The 18172-nt window shown below is 42.7% G+C and overlaps 1 protein-coding gene across 1 annotated transcript; it reads right to left on the bottom strand.

The window, feature by feature from the left end:
* Nucleotides 1-322: 322 nt before the first annotated feature.
* LOC128915164 (putative DBH-like monooxygenase protein 2) lies at nucleotides 323-17920 on the bottom strand. Its single transcript, XM_054215166.1, has 13 exons — nucleotides 17636-17920; nucleotides 14538-14684; nucleotides 13126-13287; nucleotides 11856-11939; nucleotides 10494-10661; nucleotides 9464-9566; nucleotides 8514-8680; nucleotides 6603-6694; nucleotides 3486-3582; nucleotides 3211-3270; nucleotides 2088-2218; nucleotides 1686-1800; nucleotides 323-562 (listed from the first exon to the last, which is right to left on the bottom strand). Exons 1-13 carry the CDS (start codon nucleotides 17918-17920, stop codon nucleotides 323-325), a joined length of 1851 nt encoding a protein of 616 aa, XP_054071141.1.
* Between the last annotated feature and the right edge of the window lie 252 nt (nucleotides 17921-18172).

Raw genomic sequence — 18172 nt, 5'->3', positions numbered from 1 at the left:
AACAGCAAATGATTCGGCTTTTGTAAAACTGGAATTCATAGATTTGCTATATAACAGAGCATAAGGTCTATTTTTCAGCAAAAACCAAGTCATTGCTTCATTACTACCTGGCAATCAGCAGGTGAATCCCCTGCCATTCACTCACTGATGGCTACAGCAGGACTCGTTTTAGAATCAGTCACATTATTTAATAACTAAGGAGCTAAGGAGCCTAGTTTCCTATATTGACCTAAGTAGAAGGAGTATGTAGATACCCTGCTAACAGGCGGTAATTACAGAGACTTCTTCATTGGGCCAGCGGTCTGTTCTGGTATTCTGCCCCTCACTTCCTGTCCTCAGAGGCCAAGATAAGCCAAGCAAAGAGCAGCTGTGTGAGAGAAAGAAGAGGAAGTGAAGCAGTTTCTTTGGTGGTTGATGACTCAGAAGTGCCTGCTGCAGTCAAGCGAAGGTTTGCAGTGGCCCTTAGACCTGACAGCGAGAGGTATCCAGAAATGTTGTGACAGGCAGCCCGCTCTGGAATACTGATATCTCTGATCAGACCAGTCTCGTTTCTCTGGAGTTCCTGGGGGTGGAAGGAAAGAGGGAAAAATAAAATCACATGATCTGTTGTTGCGTTGGGAGCCACAAGACTCTGGCATAACACTGCAAGTTTTGAATGCGTTTTAGTCAGTTTTCTTACTGTCTGGATGTGTAACTAGCCACCTCAGAGAAAGTCACGCAATGGGTCTCCCCCCTGACAGCAGAGAAGCTCTCTGAGAGAGGAGAAGAAGATGGAATTTTGATCCTTTCTCAAGTTCAGACTTTTCCCTCATTTACCTCTAAGATGAGTGAGTACCAGACGGACGCACTGAAATGCAGTGAGGGATTTGTGTCATTTCAGTCTGGAGAAGAGAAGACTGAGGGGGGATCTTATCCATGCTTATAAATGCTTAAAGGGTGGGTGTCAGGAGGATGGGGCCAGGCTTTTTTCAGTGGTGCCCGGGGACAGGACAAGAGGTAACAGGCACAAATTTGAACATAGGAAGTTCCATCTAATCATGAGGAGGAACTTCTTTACCCTGAGGGTGGCAGAGCACTGGAACAGGCTGCCCAGAGAGGTGGTGGAGTCTCCGTCTCTGGAGACATTCAAAACCCGCCTGGACGCGTTCCTGTGCAACCTGCTCTAGGTGACCCTGCTCTGGCAGGGGGGTTGGACTAGATGATCTCCAGAGGTCCCTTCCAACCCCTACCATTCTGTGATTCTGTGAGGTAAGCTATGTTCCATGTATGTGGACTTTCTGGATCACCCTAACTCCCTTTGTATGCATGACGTCTGGGGGACCTTCAGCACTATTTTATTCCTTATTCTGTCAAAAATGCCCTGCCATGGCATCACCCCCTAAGCAATGTTATATTACCAAGACGTGGGAGTGTTTTTTCTCTTTGGAGAAGAATTTTAGCTTTTTTTTGAAAGTTAAGTGGTGACTAAATGTGTCTTGGATGGTTACTTGCAACTGCAGCCTAAGCGATAGGACTTTACAGTTCAGGTAGTCCCTTTCAGGTCCTACAGCCAGGGATAAGGTATCAGCAATTGGTGTTACCCAAGGTTTTGTGTGTTGGGTCTATCTCTCAGCTGTGCTTTACTCTTGGAACACCAGAGCTGACTGCATTTCCCCAGCCACATATTGTTCAGAAGGGGGACTTACATTAATGGTTTTAATCATGACTACTTGATCCGCCTCCTTGGCTGCTTTCTCTGCAATTTTGACAGTCTCATTGTCCCAGTCAACAAAGTCCATGGCCATCATGCCTTCCAGTGCACTGGGGAGAGAGTAAGGGGCAATGGGGAGGTGGAGACGAGAAATGATGAGAAGATGGGGGGGGAGGAAAAAGGAAAGGAAGGGGGAAAAACGATAAAGGAGAAGAGATTGTTAAAGTATCACAGTTGATAGATTCCTGCAACAAGGCAGCTCAACTTGATAGATCCAGGTACCTGGCTCGCCCTTCCCTATCAACAACATTTCATTTTCATTATTTTTTCCATTTAGCATTCTTCATAGCTACATTTTCCACTGCTACCTCCAGAAACATCTTGACTCTGGACTCACTCTGAGGCCTCCTGCTTGAGTACACGCACAACATACAAAATGTCAGGGTAGCCCATGCAGCTGGAGATGTTGTTCCGAGGGTAGTAGAAGAGGAATGTGAGACACATCTCATTCATGGTGCTCAGCCCACCCTGCAAGACACAAGGATGACTCAAAGGTCTGCTGAGACACAACAAGGAGACTATTTCTCCTCAGGAAAGCACTCTTGTTGCAGCTCACAAAGACCCTGTGTGGTTAATAAAAAAGAATTTATGTCTTTGACAGTTAGAAACAGAGAATCAAAGTATCCTTTGACAAGAGTCTGATAAATAGGCTGCTCTGTAGTTTTATAGCTAAATCTACTTATCCTTTCCTTCAGGAAGACTACCGTATTTGTATTTCAATCTACAAGATCCCCAAATCTGAATCTTTGTAAAGTTCAACTAAAACATTCAGGGAATCATCTGTGGCCTCCACATCAGAATTTTTCAGTGGATCCCTACTTTTGGAACAGGCCCAACCAAATCAGTGTTGCTCTCTGTGAATATAAACTATAATCCTCTTTAGGTCAAATCTTTGTTTCTTACGCACATTTCTAAGTGCAATAACATCATTAACTCCTTTGCATGGCATAAGCTCTAAAATAAGTTATGAATCTTGAGTATGGCAATAATTGTTTAACAGTTAAGTTCTGCAAAACTGATGTCTGGTCTAAATAAGAAGAACAAAAATGAATGTCTTCATATTTTGAGAAGTCCAAATCAGGTCCAGGTTATGTAATTTTCTGTATTTGACATCTGTCTGTTCACTACATCCAAATGGTTGATGACTGAAAACTGACTTAGCTGCAAGTTTCACTACTTGCACTTGACATTTTGGGAAAGAGTTACGTTGTATAGTATTAGATGCAATATATCTTTGGGATCTGTTGGTAAGCCTCTAGTAGTAGGGTCTTGCTGCAGAGCTGGAGAGCAGCTGTGCAAGGCATGCCTCAGTATGTCTATGATACTGCATCTGGCACAAGAAGCCTTTACCAGGACTGCACTTGCTGGTGGAATAGGGGTATGTCTGCCCAAAGGATTTTAATGGTGATAAAGGAATTTTAAAAGTAATGCAATATTTGTAGGTAGAAAAACAAACTTACAAAAGTAACCCCTGACCGATCCAGTGTCTGAAAGTTGCATTCGACCAGGATCTCATCCCCCTAGGGAACACAGTAGGTCACACCATCAGAGCCGTACAAGCAAAGCACACAAGACAATCTCTCGCAACATGGGCAACCAGGAAACTGTGTGAAATCAATGGGCCACAGCCTGAGATGGAATGAAGGACAGAATATGCCGACATGCTCTGAGACCTCTGGTGCTCACCACTTCCCAGCCTGCCTGCCCAAGGCTACATCCCAGGGGAGGAACCTACTGGTTTGATTATGAGGATTTCCTTCATGTCCCGAATCTCCTGCAGTCTGAAGTCATACTTATTGTCCTCACAGATGATCCCCAGCTGCTCACCATTCCTGGGGAAGACAAGCAAGGGGATAAAGTTATAATGTTTCCAGGGAGGGGTGTGGAATAACCCATTCCTGGATGAATTGAACAGAGCTGAGAAAAATCCCCTCCAGAAATCATGCCTGCTCTCTTTTGTACCTTAACTCACAGCATGTATTTCAGTGACAGTCAGTCCTAAACATATACTTGCAATTTCTCACCCAGCCCTCTTTGGTCTGGAGTCCAAATATGGACTTTTTACTTGTCAGTAATCATTATGCCTTGAAACTTTCACCTTTCAGATAACAGTCTGGGATCCCAGAAGTAAGAACTCCAATACCTGCACTACAACACACTGCCCTAAAAAAAAAAAAAAAACAACTCTCTGAACCTAGCAGAGTGGAGGTGTCAGGCTGTTTAGGACCTCCCTTGTAGATGCAGAAGTATCAAATGTGAATTCTTCCTTCCTTGCTATTTCTACAGTGCTTTGTGATACTGCTACTTAGGTGGCCTCTGCTCTGCTTGAGCACTTCTTCTCCATCCACATTACACGTCCTTAGATCTTGCTAAGTACATCCACAGCGCACACAGCAAGGTGCATCAGGGCACCCAGCCCACAACTCCTTGTGGTTCTCATGGCCAGGCTGTCCCAGCAGCTGCCGCACACCCTGCTTGCTTGTTGCAGGCTCGCTCTGTGACTGCTGGCAGCTCTGAGCAGGTGAACTGGTAGGCTCACAACATTCTCCAGCCACATCTCATAGCAAAATGGGTTCAGGAGGGAGGAACCTGTCTTAGAGGCCAGCTTCACAAAAGTTCAAGTCAAGAAAAAAGATTTCCCGTCATGTTACACATGGTTTATATATACCATGCGACTTGCATAAAGCGTAGGAGCCAAAGCTATTGCTACTGTCTGGAATAAAATAGCTCTGGCTAAGTCACTCATACTGACTATGTGTGACTTTTGGCCTGTGCTCGGGTATTCTGGATTTAACACCTGAAAAGGAGACAGGCCTACCCCTAAATTGCTATCAAAGATCACAATCTGCTATATTCTGCCAAGGTCAACCTCCAAAGAGTCCAGGGCCTCCACTAATTGGACGAGTGACTAGGAACATCATAGTTATCCTACACGTTACAGGGGAAATCCCAGAAAAAAACATAGTCACTGTGCCTGAATCATCTCCTTCCAGAAGGTGTTTCAAATGCTTGACCTTCTGCTCTGGACCCTGTCTTTGAGATGGCTCCAGGACATGGTCCTAACATGGTGAAGTCTGTAAAGGTCCTTTATCAGATATATGCTCATCCTAAGCAAACTGAACTGCTGCCTTAGTCCTCTCTAGACTGACCTCAGGTGATTCCTGGCAAAGAGACAGAACATTCCATTTTCTTCTGAGGCTTAAGGAAAACTCTACTGATTATATCACTCCCTGCTACTTGGAGCATGCACATGGAAGGTGCTAGCCAGCGAGATGGAGGGAGGCTCATTCCTCTTCTCTTGCTGCCTAGCATAGCAATCCAAGTGTCAGGTCAGTTTGGGCTGGAGACCACTAGCATTGAAACTTAGGGATGGCTTTGAAGCCAATAGGTTTTATTGATGTCTGCTTTGCTCCTTTTCCCATTTTTCTGAGGTTGCCTTTGAAGGAACTTCTAGTCTTTTGGTCCCATTTCTTGGCATACTGTGGAGTGGGTAGAGAGGCACAGGGCCAGGGTGTTTAAACCATGTTTGATTGTAGGGTGCCAGTTTCAGGATAACTGAGGAAGGCCATCTTCAAGGGCAGATGTGCAACTTCGGAACAACTTAGACTCTTCTGAATGATATTTCATATGAGCGCTTAGAAGCCAAACTAGACAACGTCTGCCCTGTTCATAACTCAGCTTTGCACTGGTTGTAGGGAGCCAGGCACTCTCCTGTCTCCCACAGCTTGCCTGCAGTGCAGTGCAGTTCAGGTTCGCTGCAGACCTACGTGATCAACTCAGTATGCATGGAGTTTCTGCTGGGTGAATCAGCACATGAGGCAGTATGTGAGACAGTGCAGGTGTCTGGGAATCTGGTGTCAGAGCACGGGCAGCTAAGGACCAGGCAATGCCAAAATTTCCCCTTACCTTCTAGATGGAACTCACATCACATCCTAGAGTGTGCACCAGCAATGCCATGTAATTTGGCAAGGAAGGCAAGGAACTTGATCTTGAAGGTGTCACAGGGAGCACTCTAAGATTAGAGTGTCACTGTGACATCTCACTCACATGCTACTGCAACTACACTCATATGCTAAATATCATAGGATCATGGATTGTTCTTTGGCTCACTGGCATGGACTAAGTGTCTGCCTCCCTGTAACTGTCTGCAGTGTGATGCTTGGCTTATGTTGGGTTATTCTGAAATTAGAAACCTAAGGAGAAGATAGGCCTTATACCTACACTACCAAGCACATGGACCTCTGTGATGTCTCTTTGGCCTACAGCGCAATAATTTTTTAGTTCTGGGTTTTGTTTTGTTTTCAAATTCTGAAGTAGAGCTCAAATGCTATGCTGCAGACCGTGACTGGCTATTTTCATAGCTTGAAACTGAGAATGCATGCTTCATGGGCTGGGGCGTGATCAGAGAGCGCATAGGGGTGCTGAAGTTTTTAGTGTGGGAGAATGGTGGAGGAAACCAAACCCAGTGTAGTTTTGCCCATGCGAACTGGTACACTCAGTCCCCAGAACTGTGCCTGCGTAGCCTCAGCGTGAGTCTGGTGAACAGGACCAAGCTATGCAAGGTCACTGTCTAGCAGCTTAGTGTGGACAAGCAGTAGTCCAGTGCTTGAGCTCACTGACTGGACCTGTTTTATTGAACAGGAGTCACAGTCCCAGTCTCATACTCTCTGCTCAGCTGACCCCTCTTTCCTGAGGAGCTGGTTCTTTGTACTACAATTCAGACACTGCAGTCTCTCGCACTAACAGACAGATGAAGACTAACCTGGGAACATCATTCTCATCCACTCTAGCCAAAGAGGCAGGGACTGATCCTGTGACACAGGCAGCAATACTGTGAGTTTGCTTCTCTTACCGGTATTGAGCAGCTTTCACTCCTCTGCCAGACAGGTGGGTGTGAAGCAAGTAGGCAAAAACATGCAGATCTGGAACCAGCATCCCATTCATCTGCAGTTCAAAATGAAGTAGGTCAGAGCCTGGCAGTCACAGCTTAGCACTAAGTTTCAGGCCTGCCCATCAAGTCAAAAGCTTGATGGAACTTGTGTAATCGTCGGCTTCACCTTTTTTTTTTTTAAGGGAAGTTTAAGGCTGTTTCTTCATGTAGGTCAGTACTGATTGAAAGGTTGCCCTGGAGAGCCTTTCTGAAAATTGCTCTTCTGGCTTTAGATACTGTGGCATAGTTGTCTGAGTTTGTGATATCTCATGCTGGGTACTGTAACCATATCTTGCTATCAGATATGTGAAAAAACTAAGACAAGATACAGGAGAGGTAATAAGTTAAACATGCAGATACACGAACTCTAAGGAAGAGCAGGTAATAGAAAGAGTTAAAGCAGAAATTGTAAGATGCTGATCAATGGGCCATTAAAAGAACCATCAAAATGTAAATGTTAAACGATTCAAAGAAAATATTTGAAAACTGATGAAAAGAAGAAAACCAAGATTACCTCAGGCCTCGTAAGAGGGAGCAAGTATATAGGTTGTTTAAGCGGGATTGTGGGCCTGTGTAAAATTTATGGGATATTCTAAGTGGATTGTGGGAATGTGCAAAACTTATTGTGGGATGCTTAGGGAAAAGGTCAAAGGTAGTGAAAGAAAGAAACAAACATGGGAAAATGAAGAGAGGAAGAGGAGAATCCAGTGGTACTTAAGCAGACTGCTGGTCAATATGTTTGTCTGACCAAATCTGGTACCTGATCACTGCAATCTAGACTATCTTATTAAAACTCTGTTCCTAACTATTTTCTCTGTGAGTGCGCTCTGTATACTGCGTATATGCATGTGCCTGTGTTTTTGGGATAGGATGATCCACCAGGGAAGTTCAAGCTAGAAAGACCCAAGGTGCAGGTCACAGACTGCGTAAAAGGGCCCTGGACCAGGGCACAGATGCTAAAAGGACTTATGGTCTGCACCAGAAATCAGAGAGACCAACAAATATGATTACATATGGGAGCTGAGTGAGCGTGCTTATGGTTATGTTCCTCTAGTGAACTTTAAGCCCGATTAGTCAGAGAGGAGGAAGAGGATTGGGCCATTTGTGTTGTCCATATTCATGCCTGCATGGTGCCTGTAAAGATACTGTACTCCTGTCTGTGTCAATCTGTTTGTGGCAGCTGAGTCTGCTCTCTGAGTGTGCGTGTTTGGGTAGGGTGCGGGTTGTCTATATGTTTGGAGTTTTCCCCCAGCCGCAGCACCTGCTGGTCCTGGGAAAGGGGAAAGTGGCAACCTCACATCTAGCAGTCCTGGAGAAACCTGCGAATCCTGTGGATCCCACAGTCTGCCAGGGCCGATTATTGTTAGCCCCCTCTTGGCTGTGATTTGAGGGATGTTAGATCTCCACTCTAGAACTATCTTCTTGACCTGAGAGAGAGCACTTACACCTGGTGTAGAAAGGTACTGCCTTCCTTCACCAGTACCACACACATATGGCAGGATAAAGGCCTCTTGCATGTCGTGGCGTAGACTCCCTTGGGGGTCTTGGGTAGCACTGCATCCTTTGGGTTTTTTTTTCCCTTTCACTTAGATGGGGTGAACAGCTATTCAAGCCGTGGTTCTGACATGCTTACACAGCTCTGCTAACTCTTGGTCCAAACCTTGGGTCTCTGCTGAGCAGTTTCATTGGAATAGATATTAATTTTGTGGCATGCAGAAACGGAGGCTAAGATGGCACCCTGCACCAAATAGCTTTTGGACATGTCTAGAGCAAGATGAAAAACCAAAGCAGGAAAGATCAAGAAGGATTTCACATGGCTTTCCGCACACTCACTTCATCAAACTGGCTGGAATTACAAAGGCCATAGGATCTGTAGGATTCTGCTCCAGGAGGAATGAAATGCACAGGGAAAGTGAAGATGCCTGTTTGCAGAATCCCCACATCATATTTCCGTAGCTCCGGAGTATAGTAGATTCGTACCCCTGAGCTGTCGATCAAACCTGTAAAAGAAAAATGACCACTCTTTCACCAATGACTCCAGAAACAGCAGAAGCAGGGCCTGAAGCAACAACACATATAGTGTCTCTTTCCCAGTCACAGGCTGGGAGCAGGCACAGATTAACAGGAAGGTCTAAGCCTTCCACCCTACCCCTGTGGTATGGTCCACTGTAATTTACCGTGTATTAAGTTATGCAAGGTGCACAGTTGCACAGGTCTTCACTCATAGCGCATCTGGATCCAGCCCCACTTACAGTTTCAGATGATTCCCATAAAAATCACTCCACCCTTTGTTTCCCCTTCTGTGAAATGATAGCGTATACTGTGGTGGCATTCTTCATCACCACCACATAGGGACTGAGAGCTGGAGGTCACGGTAGAAGCTTGAGGTGGTATTATTAGGTTTTCAGGACTTTATCCAGACCATTGGTACACCTATTTCTCCAACTGCCACTCTGCCCTTTCCTTTTTCCCCAAAATGCCCACTTTTCCCTGACATTTTCCCTAACAGTCCCAGTAGTATCGTAACAGGAAATGTGCTCAGCTTTTTCAACGGTAAGACGTGTCCAATCTAAGTGGATGTAACTACCTATGTTCCTAAAGTTAGTTTAAGTTCTTCCTGGATGGGAGCCCAGTCCAGTTTCTTCTTACTGTCCTGAAGGCTGTACTGAGCAGCATACGGAAATGTTTCATGTAGAAGCTGGTTTCTAAGAAGCATGTAGGTGAGGTCTGAGGCTTCCATCTTGAGGCTGTTGTTTGTCAGACAACTGCCCAGCATTACCCACCTGGTAACAAGTCAAAATTGCTGTAATGGATTTCTAGTCGGACATACTGAGGATCCCAAGGTGTCCCTATGGAAACTGCAGCTTCATCTGGAAATTGATAAGACTTGTGGAAAGAGGAAGAGGAGGAAAAAAGTTATATGAAGTAGTTAGTTTTTAACTCTCTTGTTTCTTGATTGAAAACTTACAAAAAGAAAGTTTTTCTTTTCTTTCATCTCTGAATATTTATTTAGACACTGATAGAAATCAAAATATTGTCGGAAATTCTGCCAGTTCCATTTCTTTTCCTTCTGAATCAGAACAAGGAAGAATTTTCAAAATTTTTTTTTTCATTTGCCCTTTTGATTGGTTTCATTTTTATTTTTATACTATATTTAGTAGGAAATGGTTATAGAATGTGTACACTCTTGCAGCGAATTTCATATCAGTATTGGCACTGCATAATAGAAAATCTGAATAAAATTAGTGCAAGGGTTTTGTCTAAAACGTGTCTCCTTCCTCTCTTCTCCCCATGTACATGTATACTATAGGGATACAAAATACATTTTGCTCTGAAAGGCAAAGTGACCATCACAAGATAGATGATAATATTTGTGCAGCACTGACTCGGCCACTCAGCCAGAAGCATCAATGTCACTGAACTTTTAATTTTACTCTGCTGAAAAAAAAAAAAAAAAGCAGAAAGTAGGTACACTTCTTTCTGTTACACAAGACTAGCACAAGGAGAATTTTGTGAAATTAACGGCAACATTATCAAAAGGTTGGAATGAAAGTCTTCTTATGTGACTTACAAGACTTGTTTAATGCAGGTATGATAATAACCTGCACACATATGCAGAGTATCGAGAACTCCGTAGAAATCGACAGCACCACCTGATGCAGCAGAAGTAAAGTTGAATGGGGACAGTATGAGGAAAATCACCGGTTTGGCTGGCCCTGCAGGACTGTGGGGTCTTAATGGACAAGCTGATGAGAAGGTTACTACTGTTCATAACAAAAAAAATGGGGAAGGGAATGTGCCCTGCAGACTCACCTCTCCTCCAACAGCCCATCCCACAAGCACCTGAGAGCACAGGGCAAAATCTGGATTGGCTCCATAGCAATCATCTATGCCACTGGGTAACACACTGGCATCGCCACAGGCATAAACAAGAATATGATGAACCAAGGATATATTGTGGGGTGTTATTACAGGTTCGAACTGTAACCAAAAGAAAGAGTGAAAAAAGTTACTGTTGACTCTAAAACATTTATTTCTCAGGCAACCAGAAAGAGCAGTTAAGCATACCTTAGGCGAACCGATACAATCTGATTCGCAAAATGGGTGGTAAACTGGATGATGATTTATCAACTCATTTTGGTATGCACCCAGCAGAGTCCATTTGTCCAGAAACAGTTTGAATCTTCCTCTAACGCACCTCTCCTTAATCAGAATCACAAGGGTGTCTATTTGACCTGTTATGCTGGGAAGCGTGGTTCCAGACTAGAAATGTAAATAGTTTACCTCATATACCATTTTCTTGGCTGCAAAGCAACATAAGGGACCCTGATCTCAAGTTCACTATAATTCACTGCTCCTTCAGTTGTGCCAAAAGTACTATAATCAAGATAGTTTAAATAAACCCCGCAAATAACCTGGAACTGCTCATTAACCACCGAACTTTTTACCAGCACTGATGAGATCAGGCCTCAAAATCCTGATGTTACCCTGAGAGCTGACTAAAGCTCCTGAGTTTGTTCTGTAGGATTAACTGTCATATTCTTCATTTTTCCAGTCCATGAAAATTCTTTGTTATGAAATTTTGCCTTATGCCATTTCAGTGGAACATCTGTTTTTAAACCTTCAAAACCCACAAAACTAAGAAGGGTTATTTCACCTTGAAGCAAAGTTATCTTAACTTGAGAAGTAAACTAATCTTGCTTTGGGCAGTTCCTGTTTCTTTTTTTTTGCTCTTCTTTTTTGCATATTGAATCTTGAAAACATGACTGCAAAAATGTTAGGTTTGCTTTTTATACAAATATTCTTAGGAATTTCCAAGAGCAAAAGCAGAAGTCATTCCAAATATAGAAAATTCTGGAGGCTCCTTTTGCTCCCAAAGATACCAATAGGTAACATGGCCTGAGCTCACTGCGCTAAGACATCAGACTTGTAGCAAGGTTTTTTCAGGAGTGATGCACATGAAGACAAAGGTACTTCCAAAGCTAGAAACAAGACAGAGCTTATTTCCACACAAGACAGACAAATTAGCTGGCTCATCCCAATGGCAGCGAAGGACAGATGGAATGCTCCCAAGTTTTTACTAAAATGCTGTAAAAGACAGCCTTGTGCACACGATTGAAGGAGTAAGTCTGTTCTGCCCTGTTTTTTCCACTGTAATACAACCTGCAAATTTACCTTGTAGATATGGTGTTTCTGATCGACCATGGGCAGCGGGATAAAGGTGCAGGCGTACTTGGTTTCTTCAAGTGGAACAGCAAACTGAAAAAGAGACAGACACGTGAGTCATCTGAAGGTTCCCCCGGCAACTCAGTAAAGTGCACAGGGAACTGGAGAAGCCAAAGGGAGGCAGTGCAAGGAGAATGAGACCCAGAAGGGGAGGGGGCAGGAAGGATGATGCATTTAGCAAGCATTTGATTGTATTCCTGTATTTCATCAGGAAGATGAAACTGTGTTCTGGTGAAGCGCAAACACATTTGTCAGCTCTACCTGGTCTTGAATTCATTTTCTTTCAGATTTTTTCTGTATTTTTCCAAAAGGGAATTGCATTACTAATTTACGTATTGTAACATGAACTGAGCATAGGAAAGATCCATTCCTTCAATCAACATTTTTAATTGCCTGTTTTCTGGAGTCACAAGCACAACACATGATAGCGCTAATCCCACAAATCTTTACATAAAAATAGTGCCCCTCTTTACTATGGAATGTTGCCCATGCTGATCAGCAGATGCTGCTGTGTCTTGAGTGAGTGCTGACTGTGTGGGCTGATGCTGTTTAAAGAAGGAAGGTGTTAATGCAATACCACACTGAGCTGGTACTTTTGGACTCCATTTGCCAAGGATGGCGCACGTACCACGAGGTGATGCTAATGGGGGGGCTCCAGCTCTCCTGGTTAGTCCTTACATCTGACACTGAGATGCAGCATAAGTTAATACTGGGGGCAGCACACACAGTAGTGTACATTGCATTTTCTGAGCTCTTAGCCAGACTTGCCACTGAGCATTCAAATGCTTTCCCATTATTTCTTTCCTCTGTGATATTGTGGAATTCCCACAAAACAAAGATGAGAATCAGTAAATATCTTCAGTATATTATAGATATTTTTCTATGTGGATGGGACAATAGACCTGTATACATACGTGCCTGAGTTGTTAATTATATTGCAATTCAGTAGCACCACCACCTCTGTTTGACTCCTTAAACTCTAGTCAAGGGAACAGACTACACCTTACAGCATTTTCCTAACAAATAAGCCCTTACCCTCCACACAGCAAGTCTTCCCACTTCATTCCTCCTCTTGCTAGTTCTATTTGTGTGTTTCCAAGATCAGTCATTTTTTGATCTGTGCCATCCAAACCTCCAGCATGGACATGATCAACTTTGCAAAGAAAGGCAGGAGGAAAATTTTCTAACATGCCAAGTAAAGCTCTTGCCCAATACTTACATTGTCCAGCCTCAGGTCATAGGTGAAGAATATTTTGGGGTCAGTTGAATCAGATGGGGCACTGTACCTCATCAAGAAAAGAGACTTGGAGAATCTTTGTCCTTTAAAGAATTGGACTGTGTCATCAGTACCAAAGGCAGTAACGAGGCGTGCTGTGTCCACCTGTAATGGGAGGGTTTCATTGGAAACTCTCCTTCTTTCCTTCCCATCAACCACACACACAGGTGTTCACCCCACAATCACATGCCTTGCACCACCACGGATGTATTAAAGTGCAACCCACATACTAACCATGTGCAATTAAAAATAATCTAAAATAATATCACTTTGTGTATTTGGTATGTACCCAGACACTCAGACAACATGTCAGAACACACAACACAAAGTAAGCAGGTTAATACACAGGATTTGTCTTGTCCAGATAGAAACACGAGCAAGCAGAGGGAGTTCATTTATCTGTATATACTAATTAATGCCCTTTGGGAAACTTTTACTAAGAGATTTACACAAAGCTAAGAGAACTGTAGTCCCCTGATTCCCCATTAACAGCTACTGTTGAGCATGAATGTACTCAATGATCTTCCTGGATCTGCCCCATCATGTAAGGACAGCAGTAGCCATGGAACTCTGGGCTCTTCCCATTCAGAATGGGATTATATCTCTTTCAATTAGTAAAGGTCGTTAAGAAGGTTTGTAAATACAGAGGCATCTATCCAGTCATTTTCACATGAATTTGAACTCTGGAAAAATAGCTAATGTACACCTAACTCTGGACAAACATTTTTGAGTGGGCTAAGCCTTGCATAATGCTAATTTACCCAGTGGTCCCTCAAGCAAAGGTGAAACAGTGAAAACAGTGTCTATATACCTAGAGTTCTGAAATTGTGTGCATTAGTGTGCTTGTGAACCTTGGCAAAGCATATTTTTGAAAAAACTCTGACTTAAAATACCAGTTTGGGTTGGCCAAGTTTTTAATGTCAGTCAATACCAGTATGAAGCTGGTATCGCATCAAGAGAGGACTCCAATTATCAAAGCATTCTGAATTTTCTAAACACTCAAGAGAGAAGCACTCCAATTATCAAAGCATTCTGAATTTTCTAAGCATTCAAGAGAGAAGCACTCCAATTATCAAAGCATTCTGAATTTTCTAAACATAATTCTTCCTAAAATACTGCCTTATATTAGACAAATACAAGCCTCATCTCCCATACTAGATTGTTTTTTTATATGTGGCAAACAAGAGAGAGACAGACAAATGAGCAAAATTTTGAAGACCTGTGTTCAAACTTAAGAAAGAGTTGAGATTTATATCTTCCTGTCATCCTCAGATCTGACCCTGGGGATCTGGGAATACAATGGGACATGGGAGCAGGTTTGTTTGGGATGTTGCTTGAGCAGTCCCCTTTCTTACTGTGATATCCAGGTCATTTGGGTCACATGTCCGGAGGTGTCGTTTGAACAGCATGGTGGTGGAGGTCTCATTCTCTGTCACTGACAGCAGTTGGTAGTCCTGACTGTCATCTTCCTCAAGGGTTGCCTCATCTACCACATGATAATCCTGGAAAAGAAGTGGGGTGAAAGCCATAGAGAGAAGGAGAGGAGAGAAGAGGGAGAGGGAGATGGAGAGGAGAGCTTCCTACACCCCAAGAAGTCATGTTTCCAAGTACTGCTGGTGGGATATGAGTAATTATCCAAGCATTTCACTCTCCAAAAAGTTCCTCTGCTTTCACTGGTGATTTCCACAAACCAATTGAAGAGAACTCAGATCCAGTCCCTTCTATATGCAGCTGCTCAAGAAAACAGCAGGTCCGGGGTCCCATCACCCAGAGGATGGCCTGGACAGGATGGATCCTAGAGGATCTTCCCTGCTTCCTGAGTGACATGCTGCACGCTGGGACATTTTACCACATCTGGCTCAACCACACAGGGTGTGAAATGAAATAAGTCCTGTTGGAAAACAGAGGTAGTTCAAAAGTAAAATCTTTTGGGCATACTAAAGCTTCTACTTTAACTCTTAGGTTTTCCATACCACCTGGAACCTGGGCGTGGTTGTGGATGCTAAGGTCTCCTAGAAACTAACCAGTGGTTTTTGCAGCATATGCATAGTGAAAAAAACAAATAACATATAGCCAAGGTCATCAAATGCAATTGTTACTTGGAAAAAAGGTACAGAAAAATGAGACAGGGTTTGAAAGCACCGAGTTGTCTAGTTCCTGTGTAAATCTCAGTGGGAACAGAATGGGCCACAATAACTGCTGCTATGAAAATATGAGGTGAAAAGGTGGAACTGTACACACAGCTGCAGAAAGAGAAGAAGAATAAAAAGGAGTAAAGCTCTAAGTTGCCTGACTGAGACTGCATCATATTTTTGTGGCAAAGGAGTTCAAGTGTCCAGAAATGAGAAGGTAGTAGCTGCAGACAGGATGAAAATCTCTCCTAGAGAAACACGAAATATAATAAGGCATATGTCTCCCTAATGCACAGCTGTTAACTGCTACATTGAGGAGTTTTGCTGCAGTATTCAACTTTGGAGGGATAAAAGAAAAGAGAAAAATTTTACCAGACAACAGTCTGGTCAAAGAAGAATATCTTTATGTAAAATCCTTCCTGGTATTTTTTTCTAGCCATCTCTGTTCCTTTAAGTGATTCTTTCAAAGCCTGTTTACAGCCTTTGCTAAATTTTCCCATATCTCCTCTAATACTCTTTCATCTTCTGGATTTTATCCATGGATTTGGACTTTCAGAATAATCTAAGCAACTTTTCTCTAACAGAAATGCGCAATTTACAGAGGGACATATAATAGTTTGAAAATACAGCTTTTGTTTTCCTATGTTTTGAAATACCTATTGCACTCTTTCATTAAAAGATCAAAATTCAAAGTCTCCAAATGAGCTAGTTGAAAATAAACAAGTTATTTAAAATTCAATATACCTTATGAAAGAGGAAGACAGTAAACAGCTGAAAAAAACCCCACGTTTGTGAAAACAAACCTTTTTGGCAAGTTTTTTCCATTGGACATTATTCAGATAATGACTTTGTTATGGTTGTAGTAAAGCAGAAAACTGAAACAAAACCCAAAGATGCAAGAGAGGATTAGAATGAAGAGTGCAAACTTAAACTTCATTTACAGTAACTAGCATATTTTTTCTTTAAACTTACTTTGCTTACTGGAATGTCTCCAGACTTAAATAATTGGAAGATATTTTCTGATAAATAGAAGAGTTGAAAAAACCTAAAACTTTTGTGGGACGGAAATTATTTTCTAACTTAAACAAAGAGTTTCAGCTACCAATGCAAAAAAAAATTGAAAATGTTAAATATCTCTTCTGAAAATAATGGAATGTTTAATATTTTTGAAACCAAACACTTCAGTTTTTCCTTTCAGGAGGTTCTTTTAGGAGAAAATAAATGCTTTGGGTTTACCCCAAATCACTTTAAAAAAAATCATTACTAAAAAATAAAGAACAAGGGTTTCTTCTAAATTGATCATAATTTTTTCCCTGGGGTCATTGACAGCCCAAAATTCCCTGTCTGTGTCACAATCACAAGAAGATTTCAAAAGTGGGTATTACAAGAGCGGTTTTGCAACTAACCGTTATAAGTAAGACTAGCTACCTCACCCCCCCTCCAAAGTTCAACCATTTTAGACAAGCACCGAGACATATTTCATGCAAAACACATTTTACTGTTGTGTGAAAAGGGAACTGAAAGCAGCTGAACAAAATAAAACCGCTATGACTGACAAACACTTCATCAGTGTAAACTCTTCTTCTTTCTGTATCTGGATAGCATTAAACGGCCTGTTTCTCTTTCACGATTAAACCAAAACGAAACAACACCCACGTCTTTTATTTAGCAGCCTCAGTGGCATTTTACTACTCCAAACTCCAGCTGTTTTAACATCAGGCATTTAGCCTTAGTGGTTGCCTTTACAGACAATGGAAAAATCAGCAAGTCCCATGGATGTCCTATCCGATTCCTAAGCGAGACATTTAAGACAATCAGAAAGAAGCAACCTTTGGAGGTGAACACGTCTCCACTCACTAGAGAGGAAACCAAGTAAATTAGCCTTTGAGCAGCTTCAGTGAAGGAAAACATGAGACTTTCATATCTGACTCCTGGATGAACTGACCTCTGGTTTGCATGAATCAGAAGTTACTCTCCTAGCCACCTCTTCTAGCTTCATGGTAAGAGATTGTTGCAGTCATATCTAATTAGTTCTGGCTGTGGTTTTGACTTGCAGGTGGGATCAGTTTATTTGCCTAAACAACATCATCTAGTGCCATCTGGGATATCATAGGGTATCTCAGGTAGTTGTATGGGGCTAGAAGGCATGACACAGGACCTGCAGAAGACCTGGACTTTCAGACAGAGGCCGTGCCAACTGAGCATCTCAAATGGCATCGGACATCTATCTTTAGCCAGTTGAGACCATGTGCTTTCAAGGCAATATAATGAGAGCATGACCCTTGGCAAAAGGGGATGCAGAAGAAGTCTTTTCAACTTACAGAGAAGTAGATGCTGCCATTTGGGAAGACACCTCCTATCACAATGTCAGATCCAGGCAACTCTCCATGAGGGCTGAATCCAAATGCCACCCAGCCAGTTGTATGGACCTGCAGTTCAAATGACATCAGTTCCTGCTCATCATGGTCCCAGCGGAGGCAGACCATGTTTGAAGGATCCAGGAAAGTAGAGAAACGCAGCGGTGGAGGTGCAGGCTGGCCAGAACAAAAGCATGGGAGGAACAAGAAGAAGAGCATACTCTTGATTCTTGAAAAAAGAAATACCATCGCCGGCAGGACCACTGCAGTTTGCAATTCTTGCTGATACCTTGGGCAGGTATTCTGCTATGGGAGCCCAGTTTATATGGAAGTGCATGAGGCTGGGCCTATTGCCAGAAAGGAGGAGTGGAAACCGACTGTTCTATAGCCAATGTAACATGTAGGAAAGATAACACTTTATGTAATATGTCCTGGCACCCTGCCTAAGTGAAATTGTAGGAGGCCATCCCATATACATCTTAAAACATTTTTAAGAGCTGT

This window comes from Rissa tridactyla, chromosome 1, assembly GCF_028500815.1.
Source record: "Rissa tridactyla isolate bRisTri1 chromosome 1, bRisTri1.patW.cur.20221130, whole genome shotgun sequence".
NCBI lineage: Eukaryota > Metazoa > Chordata > Aves > Charadriiformes > Laridae > Rissa > Rissa tridactyla.
This window is presented reverse-complemented; position numbering and strand designations above follow the sequence as displayed.

What these genes read in the sequence shown, in the direction of transcription:
- LOC128915164 (XM_054215166.1), bottom strand. Translation starts at nt 17,920, where the DNA reads ATGGTATTTCTTTTTTCAAGAATCAAGAGTATGCTCTTCTTCTTGTTC. An exon ending in AGAAACACCATATCTACAAG is followed by an intron (nt 10,662 to 11,855) that starts GTAAATTTGCAG and finishes TTTTGGTTACAG; the next exon opens with TTCGAACCTGTAATAACACC. An exon ending in CTCAAGCAGGAGGCCTCAGA is followed by an intron (nt 1,801 to 2,087) that starts GTGAGTCCAGAG and finishes CTCTCTCCCCAG; the next exon opens with TGCACTGGAAGGCATGATGG.